Genomic DNA, 23,925 nt, shown 5'->3' with positions numbered 1-23,925 from the left:
TTGACCTTTTAGACTTGACTAATAGGTTTAACTCCAATGAATCACCAGGGTAGAGGGTGTCTAAAATCAGTGTTATCTAACATCTTCATTACAACGTCTAGAAGCATGTAATTTTTTAAAAGTGTAAATGGGTTGTTCTCATAGCAGATACAAGCTCGACGAAAATGTTTCAATAGAGCATAGCAAAGCTTCACGTTGCTTGCATATACTTAGTTGTATTTGCTTGAATTTGAAACATATATTGAAAAATGTAGGAGATCTAGCTAAACAAAATGCGTCTGCTTGGAGACGCATTTCATTACCACTTCAAGATATCTACCTAACAATCTATATGTAGTACTACACAGTACACACTATATAGACGCGTCATTTCTGTATTGAACTAAACCCCGCGCTTCACTCAGTATTTTAGATGCAAGACCCTTGCTACGCTCGGGAGTAACTCTATGTTCTCTCGTTACGCTTGGGATTTATCCCGGCGCCCGTGACGTAAGACATTACATTTTTTTAAAGAATATTAGCCATGTTAAATGACTAATATTCCCCTTTCCTCTCCCACTAAGCGTCAGGCTTGTACGGTACGACAATAGTGCAACGGGCGGGGTTTGAACCGTCGACCTTTCGGTTTTCAGTCCACTCCTTTACCGGTTGAGCTATTGAGGCTCCAACATTACCCCCCATGTTGAATAATCTACTATTAAAAGAATCGAAACGGCGGATTGTATGCGCTTTAATGTGCAGACTGAAAAAGATGCAGTGAAAACCGCAGTTGGGGGTTTCTGAAAACTTTTAAATTACTTGTTATTTGAAATATCGCTCCTAATATCTGAAAACGATTATATTCATAACTGTTTAACATTTATTCGTGTACCTTTCAGCCAATGCTCTCCCGTCGTGCATTATCAGACGTTTGGTCAGGCGGAGCGGGCGCGGCGGGCGCGGGCGCCGCTCGCACGGAACGCTTCTTGCATGTAGGACAGGCTCTGAAGCTCGACGCAGTGCTGCGTGGAGATGCTCCTACCAGTTTAGTATCTATGGGTGAGTGCTAACGTTCTCAATCGGGCGTGACAGACACTTGCAAGACGGCTATTTCTTCACGCTAAGCTATAAAACCTGAAGAAAAGTTGTTAAGTTGCGACAGGCGATTAAACTTACTTTACGGTTAGGGTACTTTGACTACCAATAAAAAGCAGTGTTTGCACCAGTTAGTTTTCCTCTCCAGCTCCATGATTAAGGTTTAAAGGTTGGTCCAAAGTTAACAAATCCGTACTTGTGCAACTCATTTTGCGTTTATTGGCAGCACTGGTAGTCAAATTTTAACGGTAACCGTAACATGATTTTAATCACCTGACATGCAACTGAACCTTAAGCTGTACTATATTCAGTTTAGTTAAGTCTTAAGTAGAAATTTTCTACAGTACCTACTTTGCAAGCTATTTGTGCAAGCTTATTTAAACTAAACATAGCGATCCGCTCCATGTGCACTCTTAATAAAAATTCTCGGCAAATCAAATATTAGCTAGCAAGTAGCAATAAAAGCTCATAAGATAAAAGCTGTGCTTGCGAACGGATCAAAAGCAAAGCAAACAAGCAGAGCAAAATAAATCAAAAGCATTATGAAGCGCTTACTCATTGAGTGCCCTACTTAATAACACACTCTTTCCTACCAACATGAAGAAATCAAAATAATAAAATCATATTAAGTACTATGGCCAGCAAAAATTAGGCAAATCTCAACTCATAAAAACATATTAAACTTACTATCGAAGATTATGTAAATAATAAAAAACCGGCAAAGTGTGAATTGGACTCGTATACCCGAAGGGTTCCGTACCATTGGGGCATGGCGGCCATTTTAAAATTCGCCATCTTGGATTTTTTTGTTGCTAATACAGCAATAGAACTAGCACTCTGTGAAGCTCTCTACCTATTACGGTTCGATACAGACAGGCGGACGGACAGCGGAGGCTTCATAATAGTAGGATCCTGTCGGCACTCTTCGGGCACGGAATCTTAAAAGCGTGGCTTTAACCCGCAGCTCGCTTCAGCAATAGGCAGGAGCGCAGACACATAATTCCTTTATTCACCTGTCTTTCATCATTCCAGGGTCGGGAGGATCGCGGCGCGCGCCCTGGGAAGGTCGCCTGTGGCGCGCCGCCCCGCTGCCCGCTACACCAGTATGCGCAGAGCAACTGGCAGAAGGACGACTATTGCTGTCTACTACTTCAAACACATACATTCTTGAAGGTCATTTTTCTTCATGAAACATACCCATACCATAGTCTGAAGACAACCGGTCGGAGCAATCCTGTGGGGTCACAAGAACAAAACGGGATTATACCGACCATGACTAATTGTACGAACTCCATGTTCAACCAATAAACGTCTGTGCCAAGAAAATAAGCTGTAGTCAGAGCCTCACAGGATGCGTCCTTAGGAGAACGCTGTCCTGCGATCTCTCCAAATTTCTTCGAGCTCACCCCAAGGCTATTCTTCAGTGCTCGCCACCCCACCCGATGACGCTGTAGCAGCCAGTAGGGCCTACGCAGAATACGCAATCTCAAACTTTTATATTTCTACCCATTCATTACAGAAAGTGGCACAACAAAAGTGGTGCTACGCTGGGAAGGGTGCGTCCGCGCAGCTCGCATCACGGAGCGTGCGGGGTTGTTCCGCGTGGGCGCGCGGGTGTCTGCGGGGGGAGGTTCCACGACGGGCGGGGCGGGCGGCGCGGGGGTGTACGCGTTGCCACTGACGGAGCTCTGTGCTGGAGCCTGGGCTATGAGGCCGTTACAGGATTGCAAGCACGCGAGGCTACCTAGAACTAAGACTGCACACCTATTCGATATACTTGAACAAGGTAAAAAACTCAGCTCATTCATCATCATCATCAATCCATCGCTGGCTCACTAATGAGCACGGCTCTCCTCTCAGGTTTTGAAGGGTTTAACCATAGTCTACCACGCTGGTGAAGTGCGGATTGGCAGACTTCACACACCTTTGAGAGATCAAAGATCACATTATGTAAATTTCTCAACCATGCAAGTTTCCTCGCGATGTTTTCTTTCACCGTTAAAGCAAGTGATATTTAATTGGTTAAAACGCACATAACTCCGAAAGGTTAGAGATGCGTGCCTAGGATCGAATTTTGACTTTGATGGTGCTGGGACTTTGTAGGTAATTATAGGTACGCGTATGGATTTAGGTTTTTAAAAAAATCGTGAACTTTTTGATTTACCGGGATAAAAGTAGCCTATGAGCCTATGACACTCTCCAGGTCTATAATAGGCATGTTCTTTTTTGGTTACAGGGTAAACTCAAAGTTAAAAAAAATTGTAGGTAGTGGAAAATAGTATCAGTAAATTAATAAGTGTAACTATTTCATTTTAGGTGAAGGAGGCAAAACTTTTTTAGCTGTAGCGATAGGCAGGAGAGTCCTTTTACTGTCTGAAGAAATTAACTCTGATAATGAAATGGGTTTCGAATATGTACATATAAAGGTAAATACAAATATTTACTTGTGTTGCATTTCTTAAACTTAAGCAATATTATATTTATTATCGTTTAATTTTCAGGATATCCAATTAAGCGAATCACCAATACTAATAAAACTGATGGACGGAGAATACGGAGTCATGGTAGTCGGTTACAAACATCATTGGGAACTTTTAGAATTAAATAGTGTACAGGTAATATACCTATTAGATTTTATAAAAAAAAAAATTAATAAAGATGCATTTGAAGTTTCATCATCATGATCAATCCGTCGTCGTCGGCCCAATACTGAGCACGGGTCTCTGCTCCTCTCATAATGAGAAGGGTTCAGGCATAGTCTGCCACGCTGGCCTATAGTGCGGATTGGCGGAAGGTGTTAGAAAAAGGTTCACCTTTGAGAACATTATGAAGAACTCAGACATGCATGTATCCTCACGATGTTTACCTTCATCATTAAAGCAAATGATATTTAATTCCTTGTGGCAATCCCCTACCAGACGCCCTTAAAGTTTAATAGTTTAAGGGTGTCTGGCAGCGGGTTGCCACGATACTAAGTGTCTGGCAATGCATGACGTAATTTCTAATACTATCCCGAAGAAAATATAAAAAAATGGACTTTATACTTTGATGTAAGATTTTTTACACCTTTATTACCTGTTATCTCCCGAAGCCACCATGATCTAAGCCTCATAGTCGCTGATCGTTCCTCCCTGTGTTGGGAGAGACAATACGCAGAGAAATTTTCAGCTTTAAAAAAATGACGAAGGTCTGGCACGCGCTGGCTCTGTCGCTATTATATTTATTTTTTTAATTTTAGAGTATAAAACGAGCAGAAGGATCAGAAGATAGCGGACCGAGACGCGGCGCTCTAGTTAACGCGTTAAGAATTGGAGACGAGAGAGATGGTCAAATTATTTTATGTTACAACCGTGAGTAATGAGTACCTTGCAACTGAATTATGGCTTGAGTTTAGTAACTAAATGCGCCTCCCAAAATATGGAAATCTAAAGACATAGAATAAAATAGAAATGGAAAACTAAAGAAATAGAAAAAAATCTTAAATCATGTAGGTTGTAAGTAAAACAACACTTTTAATCCATGGTAATTGACCACCTCCATAAAAAATGGCGGCCTCAAAAGCTGTTGGAGGTCATTACTTAGGTAAGCGTTAGATAAAAGCGTCATTTAAAAAAAATATTGGTCTGAGTTTCTTTCAGTCTAGTCGCGCTTAAAGAAGTTTACTTCAAATGGACTCAAATAACATCAGTACTAACCATGTTCACAAATTATTTTAAGATTTTATTTTGCTGGCTCCTTAATCCTTCATAATATTATATTGCGTGGTTTTTTTGTTGATTTTTTAAATAATATCCTCGGTATTGCTTACAGCAACGCCAAATCGCATACCGAATCGCACATATTTTATTAAACGTTTCATTTTAGATACGTGTCATTTCGAGCGATTAACAAGTAAAGGCCTAGAAAGCGATTGTGAATATGATTTTCACTGGACGACTGTTCCTACTGCCGTTGGTAAGAAAATAATATATTCAATATTAAACTGCTGTATAATTAACAATTTTATGTCTGGGTGATAATATTATGTATTTATTCACAGTTTGCGCATTTCCGTACATAATGGCGTTTGCTGAAGACTTGTTAGAAATAAGATTAGTTGCCAACGGGTCGTTAGTGCACGCGGCATGCATACCTGGGTTGAAAATACTTTGTGGTCGAAGGGTAAGCCAACTTTCCAAATTTGCTCTAAATTAATAAATTGCACAATTTATTCATTAACAGATGTAGAAGGTTTAGCAAAAACAATTTCTGCAAACCAAAATAATTGTAGGTACTGTTTAAATAACTTGATTGGGCAAATTCCAGCTTAGTTGGAAAATTTTACATCGCTTATTAGTTCTAAAAAGAACAAAAATACCAGTCAAGTGAGAGTCTGACTCGCATACGAAAAGTGTCAGACCATCGTATAAGAAATAACTGTTTAATTATTATTAACTTTCATGGCGGCAATTTTGAAATGTTTATTATTAGTTTGTTATAGCAGTAATAGAAATACACATTCGATGAAAATTTCAGCTCTATCTCTATCTAATGGTTCATACAATCCGCTGACAAGCAGACAGACGGATAGATAGCGGAGGCTTATAGGGTCCCATTGGCACCCTTCGTATGGAACTCTGAAAAGATGACGAGTAGATTTCTCGAATAGAGTGAACTATGAAATGTTACGTTTTTTTTTTTTTTAAGAATATTAGTCTTGTTAATTATGACTAACATTCACCTTTCTTCTCCAATTAAGCGTGGAGCTTGTGCTAGCAGTAGATACGACAATAGTGCAACGGGTGGGATTTGAACCGGCAACCATTCGGAATTCAGTCCGCTCCTTAACCGTTGAGCTATTGAGGCTCTCAATGGTTATTATGTGTTATTTAGTATGAGCTTGTACCTAAAATTTTCCAGGATATATTCTACGTAGCGTGCGCGCCAGAGTACGTTCCTCTGAGCCGCGAGATAGACCCGTGCCTTGCGCTACACGACAACTACGAGCTGGTGCGGCAAATGAGCAAGTGTGGCCCTTACTCCATGGATGATGACGACAACGGAGAGGCCAAGTGAGTTCAGAAGACTCTGTATAATCTTTAGTTTCTAAATATATTAAAGGTCTGACTGACTGCTCTATCGACGCACACAAACTTTTGGATGGACCGGGCTGATTTTTGAAAATTCAACACTTATGGGAGTAAAATAGGTGTTTGAAATTTGTGTAGTCCATGCGGACGAAGTCGCGGGCGTAATAAGCTAGTTTTTAAATAAAAAGCTGAGATGATAAGGGCCTTAAAGAACTTCGAGTACCTATAGATATACTTAGGTGCCGTAACTAATCGAATGCATAGAATACAAAAAATATTCTTATGAAATTTAAATATGCACCAGTATTTATTATGACTATGGACCAATCTTCTTTACCGTTGTGGGAAATAGGATAGGCCTCCTAGGAAAGGAGACCGATGTCAAAGCAAATTTTAATACCTAACTCAATAAGAATAATTTTCAACGCGTTGTAAGCTTCATAGCTGCATCATATCGTGATAGACAGATCAGAATAATACCTATACCTAATTTGACAACGCAACAGGCTCGAGACGAAAATATCCGTATTTATATGAAGGAAGACTGTACTTACAAATATTTCCATCATTCACTGTCGTCTGTCGTCTCTCAATATTCATAAACAATTCCTGCCTGTTTGTTTTGAAGGGGAGATCCAAGTCAGAACAACCGCACATCGGAGAATAACTCTGGTTCGAGTCGAAGCAGCTCCATATCATCGGATCAAGAGAACATTCGCCCGCCGCTGCAGAGGATGACGCCCATCTCGCCACCTACGTCACCACAAGGTAAGAACATGAAACATACCTACCTGTTTGTTTTGAAGGGGAAATCCAAGTCAGAACAACCGCACATCAGAGAACAACTCTGGTTCGAGTCGAAGCAGCTCCATATCTTCGGATCAAGAAAACATTCGCCCGCCGCTTCAGAGGATGACGCCCGTCTCGCCACCTACGTCTCCACAAGGTAACATGAACCAATTGGATTAAGTAACAGAGAGAGCCCTATTCTTACTAACTTCTTTCCGGATAGATTCTACAATTATTACAAGGAGGACAAAGATACCACGCGTCTAACTGTTTGCCGCTCATTGAGCGATGATAGCCCAATGATACGTTGGATACATGGTATACGTCGAACTAATAAATTTGAGAGAAGTAGGGAATATTCTCTTTCAAAGTTTTTACTTTACCAGGTCTTTCTCTACATTGCATTGAGTCGATGAAGGAATCTAGGAATCGTCTAACCGCTAACGTAGCAAATAACTAAGAACTTCAACAGAAATAGGGATAGAGGTAGTTATAATGTCATATTGTTGTCCCTCTTTATTACATTTCTTTAATTTAATTTTAATGAAATTTAGTTTTTGCTAAGATTTAGCGAAACGTCAAAAGAATCAACGCCTGATTACTTCCCAAACGGAGGTTAACTATGCAATTCTTAACATGTCACTGGTAATTTATGTTGTAGTGCTTCCAGAGAACAGCGGGCGTTGCGTGCGCATCTACAAGATCCCGCAGTGCAACCTGAGCGCTGCGACTTACCAGCGACAGTCCGTCTCCGCCGACCAAGTCGTCACCTCCTACTTCTCCGACAGGTGAAACATATTTTGTCCTATCGTCATCATCATCATCATCATAATCCATCCCAGGCCCACTACTGAATACGGGTCTCTCCACAGAATGAGAAGGGAATTTTGATAAGGACACATTTTTGAGAAAATTATGGAGAACTCTCAGGCATGCCGGTTTCCTCACGATGTTTTCCTTCACCGTTAAAGCTAGAGAAGTGTGCCCGGGATCGAACCCGGCTATCACGCTTTTGTTGTTCAACCCGTCGGAAATATGTCGGCACCTCGGCCCCGATCAGCCAGATTAGCTAACGGGACGAGACAGTGGTAAAGTGCGACGAGGAACGGGAAAAGCGCTTCAATCCGAGGTGCCGACATATATTTTCGATCGGTTTTAGTGCTTTTTAATAGATTCTACCGAATCAGAACTAAGACAAAGCACTAGGTCTTACCACTCTAAGGCCATTTCAAATAGTCAGGTGAGAAATTTAAATTATATTTTATAGGAATACAACTCACCAATTTCATCTTATTACAGACCGAACAGTATAAGACAAAGGCTGGCAGAGTTAAGACTGGACAGCAAGTCGAGAGGAGGCGGCGAAGAAGACTCGATAGATATTCCAAGTATCCAATCATCAACATCATAAGTTGAAACTTGTATATTAGCTAAAATACTTTGAACTAGAAGATGCGACTTAAAGCTCGTGCACAACTTATAAAGTTTCCGATTTTTGAGCGCCACCATTTTAGGCAAACTGTGGTTGCTCACTTTTAATTCATATCGGCAAAATTCGTTCGCGCAGAAAAGCGCAACCTAACGCCGACTGAAACTGAATGTAGACCAACGAAATAAAGACCTTCTTGCTTGACGTTAAGGTCAAGAACAACAGTACCCGTAGTACAAGATTTTACGTCTCACCAAACCAAACCAAATTCGAGAGTCGAAATACTTCCGCGTTACAGTAAACTGGATCTTAAATGCCTTATTTTAAAGCTCAAGTTTGTCTACACTTCTACAGCCAGCGCTCCAAGCGGAAACATTGCGAAATTAAAATCAGTGGCATTGATGACTTCAATTCAAGGCTGTTTAGGTCCATTTTACTGTAACGCGGAAGTATTTCGACTCTCGAATTTGGTTTCGTTTGGTGAGACGTAAAATCTTGTACTACGGGTACAGACTCGTGCTGTCTCGCTCATAATTCGCGCGTACAAAACTTGGCGCGAAGGCAACAACCAATAACGGACGGACGCGTGCTATGATTGGCTGAGATATTTTCGCGCTGTTTCAAAATAGATTTCTGCGCAGGTAGGTACATCGGTGTAACTTATAAAAAACAAGGTATATTTGCTTGTCCGTCTCTACTAAACGCACGTTTCGGAGAGTATCATAATCCGACAGAATTTGGCTCAGCAAAATTTCTCGATGGCAAGCATGCATCAAGTTAAGTCAATGCAACGTCAAAAAGTCAGGGGTTTTTTAACGTTGGACCAAAATTTTACCTCAATCAAGAAGGTATAAAAAACAAGGTATATTTGCTTGTCCGTCTCGACTAAACGCACGTTTCGGAGAGTATCATAATCCGACAGAATTTGGCTCAGCAAAATTTCTCGATGGCAAGCATGCATCAAGTTAAGTCAATGCAACGTCAAAAAGTCGGGGTTTTTTTAACGTTGGACCAAAATTTTACCTCAATCAAGAAGGTATGAATACTGACTGACTGACTTGTGCCACTGCTTTTATGGTAGTCAAAGATTAAGGGTAACCCTAACATATGCAACTGGTCTTTATACTAGGTACTGAGCGAGTCGAAGCAGCCCCTGCCTCTAGTGGCCAGTGGGTAACTACAAGAGTTCAAAGTAGGGTTGTAGCGTAAAACCCATAACTTATTAGTAGGTAGGTAGATCGGTAGGTCTAGTAGATATGAAATTCTAGATGTTTCCGTTACTATTGTTGTTGTAGTGTAGTACAGCGATTCAATTTATTTAAGACTAAGAAAATATTACACAGTTAATTGTATTGTATTGATATTATCATGATATTATATATTTAATTTATCGGGTTACCTACCCGAATATTATTTGAATGTAAGTATAATAATAAAGTAGAATATTCTTTATTGTAGTTACCTAAATATATAACTCTATTTGACTGATACTGACTACTGCTTAGTGAATAAATGAATTGTCCAAAAATTTTAAACATTTACTTAGCGTCTTTATATACTTGTTGGCACTAACATATGAAAATATATTTACATGCACATATTATATTCCTGATTATTCATAGTAGGTACATATATTATGAATAATCTGAAAAGTTGCAAATGTTTACAAATACCTACTATTCTTTTTAAAATATTTTAATAAAGTGACCGTTAGATTTATAGAAAAATAAAAATACGTTGCTATTATAATTAAGTTTTACCAATATCTACAATCTAGAGGTATAATGTTCAATGGGTATAATAAACAATCATTATATCTACTCAGTCGACTGAAATAAAGTTAAAATATTCATAATGCCCCAAGTAACTGGATAATTAGACAGGTACAGATTTTTAGAAAATGTACTTAGTTTTGTACAAAACTGAAATTAATGTTAAGGTAGGTATAGAATATAAAAATGTTAAGATATTGAAAATATTACGAATCATAATAAGTACCTATAATATTCGTAGATATAAGTTTTATCAAAAATTAATATGTTTGATGATTTGAATGTGATTAAAAAATAAAATTTGTAAATATTATTGAAAGATGTGAATTTATTTTATCAAAACTACTTAGTGATTTTATTCAAAAAATATTTTTGTTTAATACTAGTACCAAATATTAAGTAAGTATGTTATAGCGTTTAAAATTACCTATTTTTTCATTAAAAAATACATACGTATTATTTTGGTATAGGTTACTTATTAAAAGTATTATGCTTACTACTTTACATAAAGCATTTACAAAATATAATAGCAATCACAAAAAAATATTTTGCGAAGTTAGTATATATTTTATATAGTATATATTTTACCCACCTAAATGCTCAAATCAAATATTTAATCTATCTTATTATTTAAAGAAAAATTATGTAGGTAGGTACTTAGTATTAAAACATTATAATTTTAAACATTGAGGAATTTTATTGAAATATGTGTAGGCAGGTACCTAATAAGATTGCCATTTTAGCTGAGTCTAGTAGTAGTATATAATAATGTAAATAAGTTTATGAACTAGCTTAGAGTTAAGTTTGATAATGTTACATACAAAGATAAATAATAATAATATAAACATTCGAAATAAGATTCAACTATATCGAAAAAATAATTATTTCATGTTATTACTACGAACTAATATTTTATTTATATATTTATGATGAGGTAACGCACAAGCGCGACATGACTTATTACGCAAACGCGATTTTCTTAGATTGTCATATCTGATCACTTGATTGTTTGTTAAAACTAAATCCTGCGAATAAGAATATTAAAGGGAAAAAGTTTATCAGCATCAGTTTCAAATTATAGTGTTTTAAAACTAAACCGTGTCAATAAACAAAAAGCAATGACATAATATTTTTATATATAGCAAAAGATTTATATATAGTTAACATAATTATCTACATAACAAAAAAAAATATTAGTTTCCGGTTAAAATTGAAAAATTTAGAAAGGAGAAATTTTCGGAAAGTTTTTCTATCGTGGAAATTGTATCAAATCGTGTTTCGATTTCATGTGGAATTTAGAATAAGATTCAAAAAACATTAAAGTTATTTAAGTTAAAACTCAAAAAATCGAAAAAAATTGTAAATGGGCCGTTTAAATCTAGCACGGTTGGTTACGAATTCGTACGAACTTTTTTTTCGTTATAGTCGCGTGTTACTTGAAATTTCCTTTATATAATATTAATAATCTAGTCAAATTTAGAAGGAACATGCAAGACATAAAAGTGATGTAAAATAGATATTACTACATTTTAATGATGAAATCATTAATGCATTATTCGATATTTAATAAAGTTATAAAAAGTGCCATCCAATTAATATTCGGTTACCATTTCTTAGATTTAATATTTAAACTATTTGCGATGCAAGAGAATTGAAATATTATAGCGATAGATATTCTTCTGTGTAAATAATACGAAGTAGTTGTAGATAACAGCTAATACCGTTATATATAATTATGTTGTTATTATTAAGATAGATTTCCGTGGATCGCAGCCGAAGCGCATGACGCACATTACGGACGCACCGTGACTGATGCGATTACGTCGTTTCTGATGTCTTTCTCTAAACTAAATTTAGAGTATCTGCGTCTTTTTCTTTTTAATATTGGAAAAAAGACGGAAAGCGAATTTTAACTACTTTATAAATACTACAGGACTGGCACCTAAAGTCACGAGGTTTGAGTTTCAATTAAATTAAGTTTGTCTATCCTATTCTTATTACATTGGTAAGTAAGAATAGGATAGACAAACTTAATTTATTATAAGATGCAAATATTCTAAAATTCAATCCATAAATATCCATGTTCATCAGAATCAGTACTAATACTAAACAGTAAATAGTATGAAAACGTCGCCGCTTCCAGGCCTCTTGCGTCGGTCTATCGCTTCGGCAACGGATTACGGATGCCACGACTAGCGACCCAGACCACGCTGCCGTCTAAAAAGCTGTTAAACTAAAAAAATAATTTAAAGTTATAGCCAAAAACCGTTACAATTTTCCAAATTATTGTTTCTAAAAAAAAAGCCACGTAGGTAGTACCAAGGTTTTTAATTCATTTTTAGTCTGGTGTTACATAGCATTATTTTTAGAAACATTTGTTTTGGAAAAATTCCACGTCTATATGAGACAAAAGATTTTTGCACTTAACAGCTTTTTAGTAAAAGGGCGGCAGCACTGAAGTCCGATCTACCTTTGGGCTGGATTGGCTACTATCGCCTAAGCGATCGCTTGTTTTCAGCTGATGAGTGTTTGATTTTAAGCAGCTAGGCTTCCATCGAGACGCTAGGGTGCGGCTCGGACGTAGAAAAGAAGCCTAACTTTTTTAGGTGATATGGTTATTAGAGAGACTAGGCGCTCAAGCAAATGTGCATCCAGCCTAAAGCACACAATTTTATGCATATAAATTTATTTATGAGGTATTAGCGTATTAAACGTTGAATGTATTGAATAATGTTATTATTTAAATATAAACTTACCAATTACGGAACCAAACTGATATTAATATTAATAATTAAGTATAAAGAATTTAAATTGAGTTATTGCCTACCTGAGACTCGGTAAATAAAGGAAGTGCATCAGGAAATCAGGAAAACGATACCTATTTATGGATAGGCACATCCTTAAATGTATCAGATGTACCTAATCATGTGTAGATTCATATTTTCATCACTATAGGTACTGTAAATAAAACAAAGTAACAGTAAATTAGTTGTATGTGTAAGTAGTTTATTTTATAAGTCAGCTCGCAGTGTCTGTTTAAACAAAATCTCAACAAGTGTGAACGAATTTTTAACCAATAGGGTTTCGAGTGGGCATTTTATTCCTTTGGGTAATTCCACCCCTATTAGTGGACGAAAGTTTGTATTATAGTCTGTCATATTTTTTATATTCACGATGATCGGTATTTGGGATTTCATGGAAGAAATACGTAAAAGTGCTTCAGTAATTTTGAAAATTTCACTCGAGCGAAGGCTAGGCGGGTCAGCATTATATACGTACAAGTCTCAGGATGTTTTATGTTATGCACTATTTGTTATTATCTGTATAAATTTTATAATATAATATCATTTATTTAAACAGATAGTAATAAACAAATCATATTATTATAATAATATAAAAATATATTAATATTTGATGTTGTGTGGAAAGCATGGGTGGATAGTTAAGTGTACTTAGATTATACCAACCCATTAATTTTTGTGAAATTCTGCACGAGTTAATATGTATCTATGTATGTTACCAATGGAATTGTATGTTAGTATTTTTAGAATAAATAATAAACAGTGGAGGCCTAGACACCCATATTATTAGTCTAGATATAAGGTTACATCCAAATAAATGTTTTAAAATGATATTAAATTATTTATTGTAGATATTAAATGTAAATGGTGAAGTACAAGTAAACATTATAAATGGATTTATACAAAATGTATAAATATAATTATGATTTATTTTGTTTCTAAACCGACGTAAAAACAAAAGGATTTTATAAGGCGAAATATTTGTTATCCACATAGTATAGTTTGTGGTTTATAGGCAAGTGGAGAATCCACGTTATAAAATGGTGTAGTCTAAATCAACCATTCCATCAATCATTTTTTGTGAAATCAACGTCAAAAAAAACATTTTGTTGGTCTAAAACCCTGAAATAGTGGATAACGATAGAGAGCTTGACCACGCAGTTATGTCGATAATGGTGAAAGCAACTGTCACGTTGTGAAATTTGCATAGCAGCGCTCACTTGCGGTCCACGTTGGGCGCCATTTGGGTGTTTATTTGAACGGAACGTTCCATATGCCGGGTGACAAATGGCGCCCAACATGGACCGCAAGTGAGCGCTGCTATGCAAATTTCACAACGTGATACAACACAAGTAAAAAACAACATAATTACGGTATATAACGTATGATACTCGATACATCGAACTTAAAAAAGAGATGATCAGAAGCTTCAGCTTCGGCTTCATAGAGCGTCGTCTTTGTCACTCATACCTGTGAGGTTTTGTCGCAGTCTTATCAGTCTCAACAACAGACACAACGAGGTCTTACTTGAGTATGCTGTGGAGTACGCGCTCACCATTATTGCTGTGTCAACTGTCAACTATACTATCATAACTTATCATAATATCAAAAGTAGACTGAGATCGTACTTTTGACATGACAATTTTGCAAATTTTGCTATCAAAATAGTATTATTTAGATTTTCTTGATCTACTTACCTGTCGATGAAGAAGGAAAATCCATAATGAAATTCAAAGTAAAACCGCCACTTTGCAACATCTGCCATATTGAATGTGTAAAGACTGATGACGTCATGTCCTATGTTCATCAAAATTGTTAATATATTATAACGTGTAAAATTTAACTCCTCACGCGCCATTTTAATTTTTTGTGTCAAATTTCATGTCAAAAGTACGATTTTAGTCCTTATTTTAAAGGTGAACCGTGCTTTTGACATGACTGTTGGCCCATAAAATTAAAATGACGTGTGAGGAGTCATTTTGCAGGAACTATACTTAGTTTGGATCTGAAATACTAAGGGTGAGATCTATAGAGCGTACTTTGACTTTGCTTAGACTTAAGACAGAGTTAAAACAAAGAGAACACGAATCTGTCTCGTTTGAACTCAATCTTAAGTCTGAGCAAAGTCAAAGTGCACTCTATAGATCTCAGTCTAAGAGTTATATGTAATACGAGTAATAGTAGTACAGAAATTGTAAATAATATGATTACAAAAGTTAATCAAATAATATGTTAATGATAGTATAAATTGTTCAGAACGGAAGTTATGACAACTATAATTTATGTATGTGTTAAGATTTAACTCTGTTATTTCCTGTAAAGTTTAAATAAATGTCTGTTCAATATTAAACATCTTTTATTACCTAAAAAATCTTATTACAAATACTAATAAAAGTACTTAAAATTAACAAATTATGTATGTAATTACAAATTAAAATATAAGGTAGAAACAAAGTACAAACGACTAAAATACCTTAATTATCAAATATATAAGACTGAAGCTACATTGTGGCTTCAGACTTAACAGTTTATTTCATTATCATCATGACTAACCTATCGCCGCGCCGGCTCACTATACAGATTACAGAGCACGGGTTTCCTCTCAGAATAAGAAGGGTTTCCATGGTCTACCACGCTGGCCAAGTGCGGATTGGTAGACTTCACACACCTTTGAGAACATTATGGAAAACTCTCAGGCAAGTTTTCTCACGATGTTTTCCTTCACCGTTAAAGCAAGTGATATTTAATTACTTAAATCGCACATAACTTCGAAAAGTTAGAGCTGCGTGCCCGGGATCGAAACCCCGACCCCCAATGAGGAGGCGGTTCTAATCGGAAGTCAATCCCGTCTTAACTATCATAGCTATCATAGCTTTTTATCTAGGCTATTACAGTATCTTTAAAGTATGACAAATTTTTACAAATAAAATTATTTGAATACCAAAACTACAATTAATTGCTCTGTCAAAAATGTAATAATAACTATACTTGATAAAAAATGAACTGCTCGAAAATACGACGAAACGCTTCGAGAAAAGGTACGTAGTGCCCCGTCCTTTAGTTTGGCTCGTCTTGGCGGGGGCACTGCCGTGCCCCCTGATACATAATATTATAAATCTACCTACCTACAATTATATCTTGTCAAAAATAAATAACATCCTTATAAAAACTTAGGCTGTTGTTTTAGCGCGGTTATATCTAAAAATTTAGGTAAATCAAGATGAGGTTGGCCTGGTTGCATATTCGCTCCTGAAACAAAAATTCGATTAAGTGCGAGAAGTTCACACGGGAAGGGTTCCGTGCCATTGCACAGGAAATATTATTTTTAAATTGCTTAAAATTCTGAAGAAAGAAGAAAGACAGAAATACCCAATGAAGCAATTAAAAATACCTTTAAATATCCTGTGTTTCTCCATATAGTTTCTTGTAGCTAGAGACATGTCAACAGGCCTAGGTGATGGTGTGTTGGATATTGCATCATTCTTCAAGTATTTAGCAGCAAGTTGCTTCATTTTAAGGCTGGTGTCTGTTGTGGGACTTGCGGCTTGTCGAGCATAATATGGCTTTTGTACTAGTGGGTCATCTCCGAATGTCACTCTGAAAGTTTTAGGCAACTATGTAAAATCATAAGTAAAAATATCCACATAGGAATACTTATATATATTTTAGTTATATTTTCAGTGTACAAAACTTCACTTTTTTTGTTTTAAAGATTAGATAAAGTCGAACCAAAAATTCAGTGAACTAAACTGACGTTTACAGTGTTAACAGTTTCTAATGAAAAAAATATTGTGTTGTGATTAAAAAATCGATTATCCATCACTCACTTATTAAATTGATTAAACACACATATTTTGTTATTTACTGAAACTTCCCAATTGTGTTTATTATTATCGATATAAAAATATTTTAAATAGATAGCAATGATGGTTAGTATGCTTAGATGCTTAGTAATGATCTCCTTTTTGTCGGCCTGTACTGAGAGATAATTTGTACGATACTGTTCAGTCCGGAAATAAAGCATTTGCCGACGCGAAGATTTTTAAACTAAACGATGTCGATAATTGGTATTTCGGCCGAGGTTTGTATAGTACTCTTTTCCCATTTGCGAAGAAACAATAAACAAATTATTAATCAAGAAAAAACGAACAAACTGCAAGTTTGTACAGTTAGACAACGATTCTTTTTAAACACACACAACTTTTGAAACAACTAACACTTAGTATGCGTGTTTCTATGAAATATTGACATGTGACGTCACAATGATTTGACGTCCGTATTGCTGGCGTGCATACAAAAAAGAGGAAGAGAGAAATTGACTTCTTAACGTTCTGTACTCGAAGGGTGCCAACGGGACCCTATTACTAAGACTCCATCCGTCTGTCTGTCAGTGGGCTATATCTTGTGAATCGTAATAGGTACAGAGTTGAAATTTTTCTATAATTTGTATTTCTATTGCTACAATAACAAATAATTTGTGTGTCAGACGAAAGGATACCTACATGCCTCTTTGTTGTTCATTAATTTCAATATATTTTGCATAATTGAATTAAATCTTCTTATAATGCAATGTTATAGTTATTATTATTATTACTTAAATATAATATCTTTATAAAATAAATATTTCATAGTAGTAGAACTGAAACATCACAATCGAATCACAATCGAATGGGGCATCACTATTAAAATAAATATGACAACATTATTTTACAAAGTGACATTAGGACCTGTCAGTTTAGTTCAGTGAATTATTGATTCCACTATAGATAAGTATGACAGTCATATACAAAATCTGACAGAAAAAGTGTTGAAAAGTTGTTTCAAAAAAGTTGATAAGTGCTTTGATTGCTTTCAAGTTGACATTGCATTGTAAAACTTGCCTTATTCGTATAATGCATATGTATAAAATTACCTAAATAATAAAAAAAAATCCCCTCAACCAAGGTCAAAGGAATATTTTCACCTGCACTTTTTAACGTCTGTCAGCTCATCTTGTGATTATTGTATTGTATTACAAAGATATATATTGATTCATCTGTCATTTTCTTGGTTCATACATCATGAAACTGCATAATATTAGCCCATTCAAATGTTAACTACAGGTATCCGGAAATAATTTGAATATAATATTAATTACCTTTTAGCCACACTAACATTAGATTTGTCAATCTGCATCTGCATACACTTTTGTCTTACATTTCTATACAATGCACTTGCTGAGGACGGCATGTCAGATTCTTGTAACATCCCATTTACATGTGTCTGTAAAGAAAAGGAATTTATAAAGGTTAGCTTTTAATTTAGGCATCTGTTCAATTCAAAATAGAAATTCTTCAAGGAAGGGGGTAGCGTCAACGCATTTCCCAGCGATAAAAAAGGCACTTCTCACCATAACTTTATTATAATAAGTCCATCCAACATTTGATTGGTCATCACTACTTGCATCAGAACTGAAAATAAATATTATTATTATTTTACTACACTTATCTATATTCTTATTAGCTGTTTGATAAAAATTGATTCCGTATTTCACTATGACGTGCTAGCGAACAGAAGCGGGCTATAAGTGCTAGGTCCTCTTTTGACTCAAACACATTTTTTTAATCATAGGATCCAGTTACCTTGATAATTATTTTTTAATGAAAACAGCCTTGAAATGGGGTAAAAATAGCCTCAAACAAAACTAAATTAGTCCAATACTAAACATCTTAAAAATACATGCAATCAGTCTCATTTTTTTCACCTGTAAAATTTAATTTCTTAGGCTAGATTAATTATTTACATCTTTCAAAAGAGAAAAATATATAACTTAAAATTGTGCCAACTTACTCGCTATAATCCCTAACATCTAGATAGAGGCTTTGGTCAGGTGATATGTTTGGAGTGATTGCATTATCCACTTGAACATTATACAAACTCATCTCATTCAAAGTCTTTTCATTATTACAATCGTTATTAGTCATATCGCCGTTACCAACTACTGCATTACTTTTACTCTGCTGATGTAATTCAACATGTTTTGAGACTGCAGTCAACCCGTCAAGAAAGTTTGAATTGGCTGGTTGTTTCGACACAACTTCTTTGAGGCTAATTTGAGATCTATTACATTGTATTTGAGCTTCGTTCTGTTTGACAAATTCTTTGTTAATTATAGTAGAAGTCCGAACAACTTCAAAACTTGTCATAACACCTATGGATATTTTCTGTTCCGTTCTGCCTGATTCGAGAGCTACTTGCTCAGTCATAAAATTTTGAATCGCAGGGCTTGGATTATGTCCATTGCTTGAATTAGATATAAATTTGTCAACTTTTTCTTGAAGCAGCTGTAATTGTTCATTTTGCAATTTTATTATTTTAAACAAATCAGCAACCGTTGGTTCTTTTTCGTCTACGGTAATGTTAGTTTGCTTCTCTACATCTAAACATTCACTGTTCTTATTTTGAGCATACCTTTGAATAGCCCATGTCTTTTTATCAACTACATTCTCAGATAAGGGAGCCGGTATATTAGGTGCGTTATTGCAACTGCAATTCGGAATCTGAGGTTTCATCGCTTGAATATTACAAGGGCAATGTGTGTGGTTTTGAGGCAGCATTGTTATACAATGACACACATTGTAACGATTCCTATTTATGTTTTGATTTTTTACAATTTCAACTTTCGACTGACCGATATGTTGAACATTACAGACTTTTATACAATGATGACACCTACAAGGACTATTATTTGTAGTATTTGAAGAGTTACTGGAACTGAGGCTATCTGCATTTTTTAAAGGTAAGTTTGTTTGTCCCATCATCATAAGTTGAGTTTTTTTTAAGAATGGATCATTCTCTTTATCCAACTGTATTTTATTCATTTCACTGCTTAATTGTTTGTATCCATTCAAATTATCTCTTCTTAAGAAAAAATCATCATTCTTTCTTAGAACATTTGGTGGGTTAGTTTTGTTTTCTATAGGAGTTAAAACATTTGGTGTTTTCTCAGTCAGTGGGTTAGTTTTCAAATGACTATACATGGGTTGTGTGTAACTCCCATGCTCTGCTAGGTATGTTTGCTGTACGGTACGTGAACTAAGCGCAGAATCAAGAATACTCAAATCTAGTTCATTAGAAGGCTGCCACCTGTGTTCTAACTTAGCAGTATCCGTCAAACTTGTTCTACTAACTACTGGATATGGTGACGAGTTGCTGCACTCAAATCTCTGTACAGGGTCAAGTGTGAATGGTACCGGTCGATAGTCCAGATATTCGACATGAGGTGCTGATTTGACTTGCTTATGAATAAAGGGCCTGGGAGAATGGCACTCGGATTCCTGCATTGCTGATGATAAAACTGTTTTCACTGGCGACTCAAAACGTACTTTCTTCATGGGTCTTTAAATAAGCGCATGTATACGCACCGGCAATTATATTATTCGCACTCCAAAGATATTGATATAGATCAAATCCTGTGATTAAATCTTATAAAATTAGTACAATTACGGCAGTTGGTTTTTAATTAAATTCAAAATTTCGGATTTCAGAATTGTAAACAAAACATAGCCACAGATTGCAGTTGCAGATTTTGACTTTGATAGCTGGTTTTGCTCTATAGTCTATTGTGAACATCATGAAGCAGTAAATTGAAGCGATTGTACACGGCCCAGATCCGGATCCGATTAAATTATTGGAATGTCAGCTTATCTTCCACACTTATTCATCATCTGTGTAGACAGTCAATGAAAAACACCTAAAACGGAAACTGACGCGATACCGCTTGCTTCCAAATCCTGCTAACATTTCTAATAGCATTGGGATTTGAGATCGGTATGTATCTAACTTGTCAGCGGGACAGGAGTGAAGGAGGTAGAGAGGCGCCAAGGGTGCAACAGATTAAAGACCTGGAGAGTGAGATAAGCTACTTTTATTGCGGAAAATCAGAGTACCGACGGGATTTTTGACAACCTAAATCTACGCGGACGAAGTCGCGGGCATCAGCTAGTGATGAATAAGTTTAGAACATAAGCTAACATTCCAATAATTTAATCGGATCCGGATCTGGGCAGTGTACAATCACTTCAATTTAATACTTTTATGATGTTCACATAGGCTATAGACTATAGAGCAACACCAGCTGTCAGTCAAAATCTGCAACAATTTGACGGAAAGAAAGGACGGAAAGTTTCAGAAAAGTCAACAAATTACAAAAATAACCTCAAATAATAAATTTCCAATTTTATAATTGAAGGAAATTAAGATTTTAGATTGGTCATCCGTTTCAGAAGTTCAAGTAAAATCAAGGCACAAAATGAATAAACAGTTATTAAAAACAATAACACCTTTAACGTTGTTATTTCGTTCAAAAGGACATAAGCCTTCGGGCGGTGTACGATATCCAGGAGGAATACAGTATTTTCCTAGGTAGGTAAAATGTATAAATAAAAATGACGTAAAATATCACCAACATTATGTACTTTGTAAAATTACCACCTATTTGCTAATTTTGTTCATTCTCATAAAAGGTTGATTTTCTACTATCAACCACTGTACAGTGTTAATACATAATATATTATAAGGCCATTGTTCACCCATTGATTGAACAAGTAGAACCACTCCTTGCCCATCACGTCGTCGTCGACGTGTACTGTGAGACTACTGCACTGTGATGGAATGTTGTTCACGATTGGACTGGTCTATCTGTGACCAGTGGTCACCAACAGTGAACAGTCTAAATAAACAGTTCAGAACATTCAATGTTCACCTCCCTGTACATTATATTCTTTGGTTCACCTCTAGTATTTAGGTGTCTTAGTACATTTCATTTATATTGGTCTTTAAAAAAATAAGAATATGCTTTCAGGTATCCCGATCATAAAGATCCTGAGTGTTCACCATCTAAACTATTCAGAGTGGAACAAATTAAAACTAGTAGACATCACCCATGGTGGCAAAAAAAGATTTTGACTGAACTGAAGCTTGACGAGCAAGTAAGAATTTATTTTGTAAAAGAAAACTTGTAATTTCTAAATAATTTAAATACATATCAAAACACAATCATAAAAATTATTTTAAAAACTTGTAATGTGGACTTACAGTACGCGGCCGAAAGTAATGTACATCAACCTTTAGAAGGACATAGCAAATTTGTAGAGTGTTGTCCCTGTCGTTGAGACCAGCAAAACGTCATATAGGTATGAGTGACAGAGACAACACTCTACAAAGCTGGAATGTCATTCTAAAGGCTGATGTACATTACTTTCTGCAACATACTGTACTATACTCACTATACTTTTATAATGTATAGTTTGTGATATTATATTCTGTCATTTCAGAACAGAGTTGTTATTGTCAAGAATATACCAAATATTAATGCAAGATTATGGAAAATAAAACATTTGATCAGAATAACGCCAATCACATTTCCATATGGAGAACCTACAGAGGAAGATATTAAATACACTGTCCTTAAGGAAGATGGGCAGTGTATAGTAACAAAGACACTGCAACCAGAACAAAAACAAATAGAAGCATTAGAGAAATTTGAAACTGATCCAAAGAAAATGGACACACCCACTCTTAGGAAAGAATCTAGGGACAGATGGAATAATCCTTTCACTGGTGGATTTTAATTAGATTAGGCTATTATAATATAGACAATATTAATAAAACAGGTTATAGAACAATGTTTTTTATTATTTTCATAACTTATAAAGCAACAACTAATTACATAAGGTCTCAACAAAATCAATTATTCTCTAGAAGCGTCAGGTTTCTTCTTATACAATAAATAATTATAATACTCAGGAGTCTTAAAATACTTATCTAGCAATATGCCTTTCTTCTTTCCGAGGCTAAACCTAGAATCTCCCCAGGACACAACAAATGTAGGATTTAGCTTTTTAAACTCATCTAAGTGAAACTTGTGTTTAACAACAGAGTTGTACCAGTTTCCTCTGAAAATTGCTAGGTATTGATCACCATCCTGATATAAGCGTATGACAAACTTTGACAATACTACTTTCACAGCTGTGTGAAACAGAACAAATGCTCCAAGGTATATGAGGCACTCAAATGCATTGTTTGCTATAACTACATCACCTCCAAGTAGAACTGGGTCATACATTGTGTTTAAGTCAAACTGAAATGCAGCGTAATAAATGCCTCCTCCAGCAATCGTAACAGTTGAAGCTGTTAAATATGCTGTTGTAACGTTAAGGATTTGTTCCATAGGAGCTTTGTATATTAGGTTCCAGCGCTGAGAAACACCATCCTTTTCTTTCCATTTCTCTTGGACTTCCAAAAATTTTAAAGGATGCTGGGATATGTACTTAACGGAAGTAACTTTGTTAAAACATTTGTAGTTAGTAAGTCTAAGTAAACGTAAACAATTCATTTCGGAAATAACAAATAGGACTTGTAAAATCACATGAATATTATTTTTTGATAGTTACACGAGGAACAATCAACAAGTAGGTAATTATTTTATTTATCAATTGCTTTTCCTCGTTTTTAAACCTGCAACTAGTATTAAATAATAACTATTAACTACCTATAATATTTTACCACTATTTTATAAAATTGAAAACATCATTTTAGGTTATGTTACTGTCAAAGTCATCCCCAGTCATCAGCTGCCCTACCGCGGTTGTTTGACAGCTACAATGTCACGATCGCAATCATCTCTGATTGGTTAATGCTCGCTCACTATTGGCCACAATGCATTGTTGCAACAAGAATCGCGCAAATTCAGCCAATCGGAACAATTGAGATTGTAATAATGATTGATGCTGGTTTTAGACAATCGCCCTACAGGTCAGTGTCATGGCCAGTCGAGGTCCTGCACAGAATACATTTACTCCCTTAGATGAATGTATACCTACTATCTCTATGTTTACTCCAGTCTCCAGGTCTTGTCACAACGGTCTGAAATTAGCGTTCAAAAATATCTTAGTCAAAAATAAACCCAAAACCGAAGCATTACCCAGGTTACAGTGATCGTGGGTAACTTT

The 23,925-nt window shown here is 35.7% G+C and overlaps 4 protein-coding genes and 1 long non-coding RNA gene across 8 annotated transcripts in view; 2 read left to right on the top strand and 3 right to left on the bottom strand.

Annotated features, from left to right (window-relative positions):
• LOC138402224 (uncharacterized) overlaps positions 1-4,215 on the bottom strand; it is a 79,386-nt gene extending 75,171 nt beyond the window's left edge. The window contains exon 1 of the long non-coding RNA XR_011236634.1: positions 4,150-4,215. This is a non-coding gene — a long non-coding RNA (uncharacterized lncRNA). The remainder of the gene's footprint in view (positions 1-4,149) is intronic.
• Positions 1-12,143, top strand: part of LOC117997286 (GTPase-activating Rap/Ran-GAP domain-like protein 3) — a 188,934-nt gene extending 176,791 nt beyond the window's left edge. For 3 of the 4 annotated variants that reach the window (XM_069509918.1, XM_069509920.1, XM_034985531.2), the window contains 12 exons: positions 879-1,038; positions 2,107-2,247; positions 2,594-2,860; positions 3,391-3,500; positions 3,576-3,689; positions 4,313-4,424; positions 4,939-5,028; positions 5,114-5,235; positions 5,974-6,125; positions 6,772-6,911; positions 7,594-7,720; positions 8,232-12,143. In XM_069509918.1, coding sequence (XP_069366019.1) covers positions 879-1,038; positions 2,107-2,247; positions 2,594-2,860; positions 3,391-3,500; positions 3,576-3,689; positions 4,313-4,424; positions 4,939-5,028; positions 5,114-5,235; positions 5,974-6,125; positions 6,772-6,911; positions 7,594-7,720; positions 8,232-8,343 — 1,647 coding nt within the window. In that variant the 3' untranslated portion in view covers positions 8,344-12,143. The remainder of the gene's footprint in view (positions 1-878; positions 1,039-2,106; positions 2,248-2,593; positions 2,861-3,390; positions 3,501-3,575; positions 3,690-4,312; positions 4,425-4,938; positions 5,029-5,113; positions 5,236-5,973; positions 6,126-6,771; positions 6,912-7,593; positions 7,721-8,231) is intronic. The other variant, XM_069509919.1, reaches the window with a different exon arrangement.
• A 3,051-nt stretch (positions 12,144-15,194) lies between these two features.
• LOC117997137 (uncharacterized) lies at positions 15,195-20,485 on the bottom strand. The gene is made up of 5 exons (XM_034985313.2): positions 18,764-20,485; positions 18,324-18,384; positions 18,072-18,196; positions 16,326-16,531; positions 15,195-16,183 (listed from the first exon to the last, which is right to left on the bottom strand). The coding sequence occupies exons 1-5, from the start codon at positions 20,305-20,307 to the stop codon at positions 16,095-16,097; spliced, it is 2,025 nt and encodes a 674-aa protein (XP_034841204.1). The 5' UTR covers positions 20,308-20,485; the 3' UTR covers positions 15,195-16,094.
• A 580-nt stretch (positions 20,486-21,065) lies between these two features.
• mRpL30 (mitochondrial ribosomal protein L30) lies at positions 21,066-22,599 on the top strand. The gene is made up of 3 exons (XM_034985082.2): positions 21,066-21,337; positions 21,777-21,903; positions 22,249-22,599. Exons 1-3 carry the CDS (start codon positions 21,225-21,227, stop codon positions 22,543-22,545), a joined length of 537 nt encoding a protein of 178 aa, XP_034840973.1. The 5' UTR covers positions 21,066-21,224; the 3' UTR covers positions 22,546-22,599.
• On the bottom strand, positions 22,592-23,542 carry LOC117996937 (uncharacterized). The gene has a single exon (XM_034985081.2). The coding sequence runs from the start codon at positions 23,307-23,309 to the stop codon at positions 22,665-22,667; it is 645 nt and encodes a 214-aa protein (XP_034840972.1). The 5' UTR covers positions 23,310-23,542; the 3' UTR covers positions 22,592-22,664.
• Between the last annotated feature and the right edge of the window lie 383 nt (positions 23,543-23,925).

Source organism: Maniola hyperantus, chromosome 4 (assembly GCF_902806685.2).
Source record: "Maniola hyperantus chromosome 4, iAphHyp1.2, whole genome shotgun sequence".
In the NCBI taxonomy this organism is placed as follows: domain Eukaryota; kingdom Metazoa; phylum Arthropoda; class Insecta; order Lepidoptera; family Nymphalidae; genus Maniola; species Maniola hyperantus.
The sequence above is the reverse complement of the archived record's forward strand: the minus strand, read 5'-3'. Positions and strand labels throughout refer to the sequence as shown.